This window comes from Hypanus sabinus, chromosome 31 (genome assembly GCF_030144855.1).
Source record: "Hypanus sabinus isolate sHypSab1 chromosome 31, sHypSab1.hap1, whole genome shotgun sequence".
NCBI classification, from domain to species: domain Eukaryota; kingdom Metazoa; phylum Chordata; class Chondrichthyes; order Myliobatiformes; family Dasyatidae; genus Hypanus; species Hypanus sabinus.
This window is the reverse complement of record NC_082736.1, coordinates 24,057,235-24,069,518: the sequence shown is the minus strand read 5'-3', so window position 1 is coordinate 24,069,518 and position 12,284 is coordinate 24,057,235. Positions and strand designations below refer to the sequence as shown.

The 12,284-nt window shown below is 48.6% G+C and overlaps 1 protein-coding gene across 1 annotated transcript in view; it reads right to left on the bottom strand.

Moving 5' to 3' along the window:
• adssl (adenylosuccinate synthase, like) overlaps nt 1-9,669 on the bottom strand; it is a 51,201-nt gene extending 41,532 nt beyond the window's left edge. Inside the window, exons 1-6 of the mRNA XM_059955185.1 lie at nt 9,432-9,669; nt 6,010-6,112; nt 4,393-4,461; nt 2,104-2,154; nt 1,094-1,160; nt 862-969 (exon numbers count right to left, since the gene is read on the bottom strand). Of these exons, the coding sequence (XP_059811168.1) occupies nt 862-969; nt 1,094-1,160; nt 2,104-2,154; nt 4,393-4,461; nt 6,010-6,112; nt 9,432-9,635 (602 nt within the window). The 5' untranslated portion in view covers nt 9,636-9,669. The remainder of the gene's footprint in view (nt 1-861; nt 970-1,093; nt 1,161-2,103; nt 2,155-4,392; nt 4,462-6,009; nt 6,113-9,431) is intronic.
• Nucleotides 9,670-12,284: the final 2,615 nt, after the last annotated feature.

Sequence of the window (12,284 nt, the reverse complement as noted above, 5' to 3'; positions counted from 1 at the left end):
AAGCGGGCGTCTTTTTTTCGTAAAAGCGAAAATCCTCTTTGGTCAGCGAAAACAGATCTTTCGTAACAGCGAGCTATCGTAAAGCGAACGTTCGAAAAGCAGGGGCCACCTGTATGGTGGTGGGGGGGGACGTCAGAGGTAAGGTTTTTTCCTACAGAGTGTGGTGGGTGGGTGGGTGGGTGCATGGAATACCCTGCCACCAGGGGTGGGAGCAGAGGCAGATACTGGGGGTGGGGGAAGTGCTTCAGGAACTCTTAGATAAACACAGGGATGATAGAAAAATGGAGAGGATCGTGGGAGGGAAGAGTCAGATTGATCTCAGAGTAGGTTAAGAGCATCGTGGGGCGAAGGGCCAGTTCTATGTTCTGATACAAATCCTCCCCAAGTTACGAACACACCACTTACTCACAGCCCTCCTGTGCGACGGACAGCTGGGAAGCCCGTGGGTTGGATTAGCCGGCAGCTGCAGGGATCTTGTGCCGTGTGGGAATTTGGTTTGAGAGAGCATCACTGCATCATGGAGAGATGCCCAGATTTAACGAAATGTTGCCTTTGGCAACCACACCTGGCTGCGCAAACAGTTCAATTTACGGACTGTGCTGGTAAGCTAGAGAGGACCCGTAGGGGTGAACAACGCTGACATCCACATCCCAGGAATAAGTTCGATCTGAGTTGTGACACAACTGTAGAAGTGAGGGTGGTGGGCAAGAGGAGGGGTGGCAATTCCCTGACAGGAGTAACTGGCTGTAAAGGAGCAGGCTGGTTTAATAAACCAGCCGCATTTTCCCCTGACGACAGCAAGCTGCGCACCCGGTTGCTAGCCTGGTTACCAACTCGTCGCTCCGCCCCCGCCCCACTCACCGCTTCGTGAACTCGTCGAAGTCCGCGAGCAGGTCGCAGATGCGCAGGCCAGTGCGGGAGGCTTTCGAAGCGTACACCGGGCCGATCCCTTTCTTCGTGGTTCCCAGGCTGACGGCGGGGGAGGGAGGGAAGAGAAGCGTTAGAGGTGGCCTGGGCCAGGGCGGCTGAACGGAGACTCCCGCGTCCCCCGGTTAAAAAAGGCACCAAGGCGCTCGGGCGGGCGCGAACTCACTTTTTGCCAGCCTGTTCCTGCCGCTGCTGTTCCTGCGCCCCGTCCACTGCCTGGTGGAAGTCAAACACTGCAAACCAGAGGAGAGTGCCCACAGGAGCTTGTTACTAAGAAGTCATCGCTGAGCCCAACTCTTGTCCACTCCATCCCCTCACTTGGGCCGAGCTCTTGTTTCCTTTTTTATGGGGAGGAATTTCTTTCGCCGGGGGGGTGGGGGCTGATGAATCTGTGGAATTCACTGCCGTAGATGGCTGCAGAGGTCAAGTCATTGGGTGTACTTAAAGCGGAGAGAGGGTGATAGGTTCTGGATTCGTGAGGGAGAAGGCAGAGACGGATAATAGGTCAGCCATGATGGAATAGCGGAGTGGACTTGATGATCTGAATAGTATTAGAGAATCCTGTGCTCAGATGTGTGCTGTTTGCCTGACCGGTGTTGCAAGAAATGCCTCTCTAATTAGTTAGACCTTTGCAGGCTGTGTTGGTCATTGACAAAAACGACGCATTTTCAATGTACACGCGCCTTTGAAGTGAGGCTGATTAGGGAGTGGGAACAGGGTTGAGAAGAATAAGCAGTCAGCCTCGATGGAACGGTGGAGCACAGACTTGATGGGGTGGACGGCCTAATTCTGCTCCTATGGAAGATGGCAACAGGAACGGTGCAGGAGGAGAGCAGCCCAGATCTAACTCAGAATTGCCTCACGGGAAGAACAGTCTCTCCCATTACTGCAAACAGCATCCATCTTCCCAGGTGTCCTAGGCCCAGTCCAGCCACAGGAATCATGAGGTGGGAGCACCGACAAACACGTCCTGGGAAAGGCTCAGGGAAAGGAAGGGGTCGGACGCCCAGCACTTAATAACCGGTGGCCAGCAATCACCAACGCCGCAGCTTTCCCGTGGAAAAGCATCTGCAGGAACAATGCTAAACGCCTCTAGGTCAAAGACCACTCCGATGAAGAGAAAATGAATACTGCCACCCAGCCACACAACCCTCAAACGTAGTTACTCCAACTCACCGATGTGGGCTCTGTCCGAGATCACTGTCCTCGATTCCCAGCCTTCCAGACCTGTGGGGAGGTAGCAAGACAACAAACAGGTTTTTTAGGACTGCAGCCAATCCCTCTCAGTTGACACAAGATTATTTGCAACATGTATACACCGTTAAATACAGTGAAATGCATCGTTTACATTAACGACCAACACACCCAAGGGTGTACTGGGGGAGAGCCCGCAAGTATCGCCACACGTTCTGGAGCTAACGTAGCTCGTGCATGTGCTATCGCCACTGACCACACACCACACAGGTCAGAAGGCCACGCTCAAGTGACCTCTCTCTTGTCCGACGGCCAGTGGAAACCCATCGGTCCCCGAGTTGGGGGGATTGGAGGGGGAGCTCGGAGAAGCGACACGGAAGGTAGTAACGTCGGAGCGCGTCGCTGGTCTCCGCTCTCATTGCGGGAGCGACTTCTCTCTCCCTCGCCGGAGAGAGAGAGAGCCTGCCTTGGATACCGAAGTGCCAGGTTATGAACTGTAGTTTTGGATGGACTCTAGATCACGGTCTCTGTGGAGTGGGGGGGGGGGGGTCAACACTTCTGCTGTTTGTGCGTGAGGAGGGAGGGGGACTTCGGGGTTCTGATGTTCCTAGTCTTCATTCTATGGGATTCTTTGTTTCGTGGCTGTCTGTGAAGAGTAAGAATTTCTGGTTCTGTACTGTATACATTCTCAGACATTAAATTGAACCATCTGATCAATGAACAACACAGAACTCAACACAATGAACCTCATTCTTCCCTCCACGTGCAGTCCTCTAACCCAGTGCTTCCCAACCTTTTTTATGCCGTGAACCCCTGCATCAGCTGAGGGGTCCGTGGACTCCCCTGCTCTAACTCCAAGACAGTATGACTTCTCATGTCTCCAGCCGCAGATTCAGACTTGGATTCGAACGCACAGAGAAGAAAACCACTGGCTGGTTGTATTTTATCTTTCTATTTGTTCCCCTTAGAAACACGACATCTGGCGGAGGGAGAATAAAAGATAGACTCGCCACTGGAGCATTTAGAAGCTGCACTATCTGGCACGGGACCAAACCACACAATAGATCGAGGAACTATGTGCAGTTTAATTCCCTGGCTTGTTTCTAAATCAGCGATACAAATGTGCTTTGTCGTTTTGCGTTCCTGGAGGACAAAAGCCTCGGTGAGTATAAACACGAGAGATTCCGCAGATGTGGGAAATCGAGTGACCGCACACAAAGTGGAGGAGCTCAGTAGGTCAGGCGGCATCCGTGGAAGGGAACGGCCGTGGCCCCGATGAAGGCTTTCAGCCTGGAAAAACGACTATTTATCCCCCTCCGGAGACGCTGCCTGGCTTTCTGAGTTCCTCCTGCAGTTTGTGAGCATGTTGCTCAGTGGAAAATGCCTGCTTGCATTTATCCTATCTATACCCCTCAAAATCTTTTTCAATCTTTTTATTATCATTAATAACATGAACAAAATACAATTGATATATTAATAAAGGGATTACAAACATACAAATTCCCATTGCACATGAAAGAATACATAAGCAATGATTACAATATAAATGAGTTTTCCCAAAACATGAACCATACAGTGTATGTATGAACAAGGTAAATCTAGGTATTTCATAATATATAATATAAAAAAAACACAGAAAAAAGAAAAAATATATTATACAAAAATAACTAAACTACTAATCTAATAGCTAATAAAGAAAAAGAAAGCAAAAAAAGAAAAAAAGAAAGAAAAACTAGAAAAAGAAAAAGGGCTGTCTATAATATCTCACAAGAATACATAATCATCAGTGTCATCAACTCCAAACCTCTCAACATAAATAAGATGTCTTTAACTCATATGTTTTGGTCATGTCCGCTTTTGAAAAAATATTGGAAAGATATTTTTGATCTTATCTCTGCAGTATTGAACATCGATTTACAACCCCATCCTATTACCGCAATTTTTGGTTTACCAATGATGGACTTACTGCATTTATCTTCTTCCACCTGTCGAATGATTGCATTTCTCACTCTGATGGCTAGATCTATTTTACTGAATTGGAAGGAAATTAATCCTCCCACTGTATTTCATTGGTTTTCTCAAACTATGTTATGTTTAAATTTAGAAAAAATTAGAAGTGGTGTATTTGATACTTCTATTAAATTTGAAAAGATATGGAGACCATTTATTCAATATTTTCATATGATGTAATATGACCCTGTTCCAGGCTTATTTGATTTTCCACCCCTCAAAATCTTGATCTCATGTCTCGACACACAGAGAAAAGCGTACCTTTTCCCTTACGAAGGTTCTTCTCGGCTTCCTCGAACAGTCCAGGAAGGTGTATAACCACCCCATTGCCTGAAAACACACGAGGATTAGTAAAGCAACACTCCACAATACAAAGCTCACAATAACGTTGTTACTTAATATTTACTGAAACATTTCTTTAATATGTTGATTATGGCCCTAAGCCCCACGCTTTTCACTCTTTTTATCGAGCCGCTGGCCCAGGCAATTAGAGAAGACAAGATTATAACAGGTGTCCTGTTATAGGTACAGAATATAAGATTCGTTTATATGCGGGTGACACTCTCGTGACTCTTACCAATCCCAGTGCAGGTTTGTCTACATTATTATCCCTGCTGAAAGAATTCAGTTCCTACTCTGGCTGTAAATTAAGTTTACATAAAACCCGAACTTTAAATTTTAATTACCAACTACAAGAAAAGATTTACAGAATGAGTAAATTCAAACGGAAAGGTAACATTATTAAATACTCAGGAGTGCAAATACCTGTCTATATCTGCGAACATAATTATATTCCCATAACAGCTGATAAGGCAGATTTAAATAGATGGTCACTGCTGCCAATGAATCTGTATAATCGAATAGAAGCCATAAAGATGAATGTATTACCTAGATTGCTCTTTCTTTTTCAATCATGGCCTGTTGAAGTACCTCTCAAGCAATTTAATGAATGGAAAAGAATGATTTCAACATTTATTTGGGGAAAACAGACTCCAAGAATGAGATTTCAGACACTGCAGCTGCCTGAGGATAAAGCAGGATTTGCTTTGAAGACTTATAGAGCAGCAGAGCTGTTGGTGCGACCCTAATTGTGAGGCAAAGAGGAAGGGTTTAGAACAAATATCCCTCTCCAATCTTTACTGGGGGATAAAACGCTCCCAAAGAAGCATTTAAGTAAACGGACAGGGTGGACAACAGTCCCTCTAAACACCTGACATAAAGAATTTAAAGACCCAACCTTTGAAAGAGATGTAAGAATACGAGGTTGGGTGGCACATGACACAGAATTCCTTCCAGCACAACTGGATGGTAGACACCTCATACTGCACAATATACTCTATCAAGAGCTTGGAGTCCTTTCAACAACTCACAGAAACGTATCACTTAGAGAAACAAAACTTCAGATATCTTCAACTAAGACAATATTTCAATAATATTAAAACTATTGGAGAGAAAGGGTTAAGTCTGATTTGTTTTATCTCTCTCTCTCTCTCTCTCTCTCTCTGCGCACATAGGATGTTTGCTGGTCTGATTTTTTTAACGTGTTCTTTTGTGTTTCTTTGTTTCGTGGCTGCCTGTAAGGAGACGAATCTCAAGGTTGTATAACATATACGTACTTTGATACTAAATGTACTTTGGCCTTTGGTTGGGTATAGTGAGCTGCGGGCGTGCTACGTTGACGCCGGAAGCATGGAGAGACTTGCGGGCTGCCCCCAAGCAGGCTCCTCGGACGGTGTTGGTCACTGGCATAGACGAGGCGTCTCGCCGCACGTCTCCATGCATAAGTGACAGGAAGCCGTGTTCCTGTCAAGGAGGAGTTAGACGGGACCTAGCCACCCTCCACTGCTTGTTCCCCTCTGCTCGCCGGCAAACACTCACCGATGAAGGACGTGGCATTCTTGTTGATGACGCCGCTGGGCAAGAGGTGGAAGTCGTACTCTACCGAATCCACCACGACCGTGTGCCCGGCATTGTTTCCACCCTGAGATTCGGCAGGACGGCAGTGGGGGGGGGGGGGAGAGAGGAGAAAAAGCACATACAAGGGGATTGTTAATCACGAGCGCACTCCCCGCATGCCCAATTTACTCAGTCCCTGACCCAAGAAAAGACTCCTGGTCCCACCTTGCCAAACAATAAGTTCACCTCGTGATTCTGTAAGGCAACGTCAGAATCAGATTATCCCTGGTGTGTCGAGGAGCTGTTGCTTTGCGGCAAAAATACAGCCCAATAACGCAAACTGTGTTATAGATTATCATCGGAAAAGTATGAACAGTCAGCAGTGCAAAAGGAGAATAAAGGTGGTGAGTGGCATTCGCGAGTTCTTTGTCCATTCGGAAATCTGATGGAAGTTGTTCCTAAAGCACTGTGGTACAAGAAGGTAGCGTAGCAGATAGTGGGAGACCATTACATCTCAGGGTCAGAGTCCCAGTTTCCTTCCGCAGTCTCAAAGACATACTGGTTAGTAGGTTAACTGATGCTGTGACTAGGCTAGGGTTAAATAGGTGGGTTGCTGGGCAGCATGGCTTGTTGGGCTAAATAAAACACAGAACCGAGAGGTGTGCACTTACAACAGATGGACAGGGCTGACTGGGCCGCCCATGGCAGAGACTTTTTCACCCAATGCAAAGTCTGTTTAGTGTACCACACAGACTAGGGGAGCCACAGAAAACACAGCCACCTGCTGGGTTTTCTCCTGAATTAAGAGCAGCACTCTCAAGAGGAGCTCAGCAGATCGGGCAGCATCGATGGAGAGGAATAAACAGCCATCGTTTTGGGCTGAGGGTCCTCACTGGGACTGGAAAGGATGGGGTGTTGGGGGGGAAAAGAGTCCAGGAGAGAAGAAATGCTCCCAATGACTTTTACAAGTTCTCTGTTAACAGCAGGTGAATTCCTGCCCAGAGCACTGACTCGTACCAGAGACAGCGCGAGGAAAGCCCTTTGGCCTGTGCAGTCTGTACTGATTTGCACCAACAAAATTTTAACAACCCCACATTCCCACCAACTCAGATTTTACATCTCACGCACACACTGGGGCAACTCCCGACCCACAGCTTGTAGGGATGTGGCAGGAAACCAGAGACAAAAACAAAAAACAAACACACACAGATACACACACACACACACACACACAAAAACGTTATAAATCAAGTTCATTGCCATTTGCACAAATAATGGATGCACGGATGGAATTAAAATCTTTCTTCTGGCAGCATTGCAGGAACATAGCATCAGATGAGCAACAGAAACAAAATTAAAGAACTAAGAAACACACACATGTATGTACTTAAATACTGATATTTACAAACATTACTAAAGATGATCAGATACAAACATTTTAATATCGCTCCTCCTGGTGGCCGAGCACTTTAATTCCCATTCGGGAGTGTCAATCCATGGCCTCCCCCTCCTCCTGTGGCAAGATGAGGCCTCCTTCAGAATGGAGCAACACCATGCCTGGGTACCCCCCACAACTACGAATATCGATTTCTCCTTCCGGTGAACAAATTCTCTCCCCCACCCCCAAGTTCACCACTTTGACCTTTTCCTTCTTCTCACCTGCCTGACACTTCCACTCCCCCCCCCGTTCCCCTCCTCCTTCCCTTTCTCCTACAGTCCACTCTCCTCTCTGATCAGATTTTACTTTCTCTCCAGCCCGAACTTTCCCACTCACCTGGCTTCACCTAACATCCCCCAGCTAGTCTCCTTCCCCCCCTCCAACCTGTTTTACTCTGGCTTCTTTCACCTTCCTCCTCAGTCCTGAATGACAGTCTCGGCCTGAAGCGTTGGCTGTTTGTTCACTTCCATAGATGCTGTCTGACCTGATGAGTTCCTCCAGTTTTACATGTATTGCTTGGATTTCCAACGATTAGAGTGTGTGTGTGTGTGTGTGTGTGTGTGTGTGTGTGTGTGTGTGTGTGTGTGTGTGTGTGTGTGTGTGTGTGTGTGTGTGTGTGTCTGTGTGTGTGTGTGTGTGTGTGTGTGTACTGAGTCCCCTCCTATACCCATGACTGCGTCACCACTCACAGCTCCAATCTGCTAATTAGATTTGCCAACGACACTACGCTGATTGGCCTCATCTCAAACAATAACGAGGTGACCTACAGGGAAGAAGTCATCTCTCTGACACAGTGGTGTCAAGAAAACAACCTCAATGTTGCAAAAACAAAAGAGCGGGTTTTGGATTACAGGAGGAATGGAGACGGGCTAACCCCTATTGACATCAGTGGATCTGGGGTTGAGAGGGAGAACAGCTTTAAGTTCCTCAGCATACGTATCACTGAGGATCTCACGTGGTCTGTACACACCGGCTGTGTGGAGAAAAAGGCACAACAGTGTCTCTTTCACCTCAGACAGTTGAAGAAGTTTGGTATGGGCCCCAAAACCTGAGAACTTTCTACGGAGGCACAATTGAGAGCATCCTGACTGGCTGCATCACTGCCCGGTACGGGAACTGTACCTCCCTTAATCGCAGGACTCTGCAGAGAGTGGTGCGGACAGCCCAGCGCATCTGTAGATGTGAGCTTCCCACTATTCAGGACATTTACAGAGACAGGTGTGTGGGACCACTGGGGATCCCAGCCACAATCTATTCCACTGCTGCCATCCGGGAAACGGTCCCGCAGCATAAAAGCCAGGACCAACAGGCTCCAGGACAGCTTCTTCCACCAGGCCATCAGATTGATTAATTTACTCTAATTTGTAGGCATCCGTTAGTCTTGATAGACCATGGATTTTCACCTTGCAGAGTTTCCAGGGCGCAGGCCTGGACAGGGTTGTATGGGAGACTGGCAGTTGGCCATACTGCAAGTCTTCCCTCTCCACAATGCTGTCCAAGGGAAGAACCCTAATCACTTGGCCACACGACAACACGCTGATTTGAGTGTACATTGTCTGTTCTATTTATTATAAATTACTGATTGCACATTTAGATGGAAGCGTAACACACACACATATATACGTATATATATGTAAAGATTTTTACTCTTGTATGTGAAGGATGTAAGAAATAAAGTCAATTCAGGTCTATATATTTTATATATACACACACACACACGTATATACGTAACAGTATATATGCAGACATACACGCGCGCGCAAATTTAATCCGGGTCACTGGGGAATGGCTCCGTATAAAATATACAATAAATAGGAGGAAATAGCATAAATTATGCAAATTAGGCGCGCTGCATCCACTCACCCGGCCGAAGCCAGTGATATGTAAATGACGACCGCCTGACGTCACGCGCGACCCGCCCCGATTATGATAATATATGCCGCGGAGAAGCCCGCCCACCCCTCACCTGGCAGCGGCACACCAGCTCGGCGTCCTGGGCCAGCAGGTCCACCACCTTGCCCTTGCCCTCGTCTCCCCACTGGGCGCCGAGCACCACCGTCACCCGGTTCCCAGGCTCGGCGATGGGCTCGCCCGGCCGCAGGCGCTTGGCGCCGGGCGGGCTGTCGCCGGCCTCGCTGCACGGCCCCGAACCGTTCTGCATCAGCGCCATGACACCGTCTCCACGCTAACCGCCAAGCGCCCGCCCCTCCCCCCACCGGAAACGGAAGGCCCGCGTTCCCTAGCAACCCCGGACATCCCGCTTAAAAAAACGGACTTAAAATTACACCAGCATCTGATTTTTCGTTCGCTTCGGAATCGGACCATGTAGTGACCCGCTGAAACTACCGTATAACCTTTTGTTTCACAAGCTGTGCCCTTTATTGGACGTTTAACCCCGGCGTCGATCATTTTACGTCATCCCATTGACCCGCCCAACACGCCGCACGATTTAGGGATTGTCTCAAAATTGCCCACCGCAATGGGGAACGTTAATAGGTTCCTTCCCTACTTTTTCCAAGTCAAGTAAAGTTTATTGTCATTTCGACCATAAACTGCTGGCACAGTACACAGTAAAAACGAAACAATGTTCCTCCAGGACCCTGGTGCCACATGAAACAACACAAAACCACACTAGACTATGTGAGACAGCAGAAGGCTAAACTAGACTATATAAAACAACATAAAAACTGCTCTAGACTACAGACTGGCAGAGGACTACATAAAGTGCATAAAACAGTTCAGGGCAGTACAGTAATTAATAAACAAGACAATAGGCACAGAAGACAAATTACAGTGTAATAATAAATGATGTAGATGTCTGTCTAGACTCTGGGTATTGAGCAGTCTGGTGGCTTGGGGGAAGAAACTGTTGCACAATCTGGTCGTGAGAGCCCGAATGCCTCGGTACCTTTTGCCAGATGGCAGGAGGGAGAAGAGTTTGTATGAGGTGTGCGTGGGGTCCTTCACAATGCTGTTAGCTTTGTGGCTGCAGCGTGTGGTGTAAATGTGTTATAGCAAACTGGCTGAACATTCAAGCGCAAGAGAATGCAAAAACTGGAATAAATATGGAGCAATATATATATAAATACTTTATATATTTTCTAGAGAAGTAACCTAGCCTAGAGACTGCCTAGAATTTCCCTATTGCATAGTCCTCTATTTTTCTAAGCTCCATGCACCTATCTAAGGCTTTTTAAAGACACTGTTGAAGCTGGGTGGTAGTGTGAAAGATGAGGAGGATGTTAGGAGAATGCAGGGTGACTTGGACAGGTTGGGTGAGTGGGCAGATGCATGGCAGATGCAGTTTAATCTGAACGGTGTCAGGTTAGGAAAAGGGAAAGATCTACGTGTCCTTGTTCATCAGTCACTGAAGGTAAGCATGCAGGTACAGCAGGCAACAAGGGGAGTTGAGTATAGGAGCAAAGAGGTCCTTCTGCAGTTGTACAGGGCCATGGTGAGACCACACCTGGAGTATTGTGTACAGTTTTGGTCTCCAAATTTGAGGAAGGACATTCTTGCTATTGAGGGAGTGCAACGTAGGTTCACGAGGTTAATTCCCGGGGTGGCGGGACAGTCATATGTTGAAAGATTGGAGCGACTGGGCTTGTATACAATGGAAGTTAGAAGAATGAGAGGGGATCTGATTGAAGCATGTAAGATTATTAAGGGGTTGGACACGCTAGAGGTAGGAAACATGTTCCCGATGATGGGAGAGTCCAGAACCAGAGGCCACAGTTTAAGAATAAGGGGTAGGCCATTTAAAACGGAGTTGAGGAAAACTTTTTCACCCAGAGAGATGTGGATCTGCTGAGCCCAGAGAGCACGATGCTGTCTGTAAGGGCAGGGCTGAGCCCTGAGGGGACGATGCTGTCTGTAAGGGCAGGGCTGAGCCCTGAGGGGACGATGCTGTCTGTGAGGGCAGTTCTGAGCCCTGAGACCACGATGCTGTCTGTAAGGGCAGGGCTGAGCCCTGAGGGGATGATGCTGTCTGTAAGGGCAGTTCTGAGCCCTGAGACCACGATGCTGTCTGTAAGGGCAGGGCTGAGCCCTGAGGGGACGATGCTGTCTGTAAGGGCAGTTCTGAGCCCTGAGACCACGATGTTGTCTGTGAGGGCAGGGCTGAGCCCTGAGGGCACGATGCTGTCTGTAAGGGCAGGGCAGAGCCCTGAGACCACGATGTTGTCTGTAAGGGCAGGGCTGAGCCCTGAGACCACGATGCTGTCTGTGAGGGCAGGGCTGAGCCCTGAGGGGACGATGCTGTCTGTGAGGGCAGGGCTGAGCCCTGAGGGGACGATGCTGTCTGTGAGGGCAGTTCTGAGCCCTGAGGGCACGATGCTGTCTGTAAGGGCAGGGCTGAGCCCTGAGGGGACGATGCTGTCTGTGAGGGCAGGGCTGAGCCCTGAGGGGACGATGCTGTCTGTGAGGGCAGGGCTGAGCCCTGAGGGGACGATGCTGTCTGTGAGGGCAGTTCTGAGCCCTGAGGGGACGATGCTGTCTGTAAGGGCAGTTCTGAGCCCTGAGGGGACGATGCTGTCTGTGAGGGCAGGGCTGAGCCCTGAGGGCACGATGCTGTCTGTAAGGGCAGTTCTGAGCCCTGAGGGGACGATGCTGTCTGTGAGGGCAGGGCTGAGCCCTGAGGGGACGATGCTGTCTGTGAGGGCAGTTCTGAGCCCTGAGGGGACGATGCTGTCTGTAAGGGCAGGGCTGAGCCCTGAGGGGACGATGCTGTCTGTAAGGGCAGTTCTGAGCCCTGAGGGGACGATGCTGTCTGTAAGGGCAGTTCTGAGCCCTGAGGGGACGATGCTGTCTGTAAGGGCAG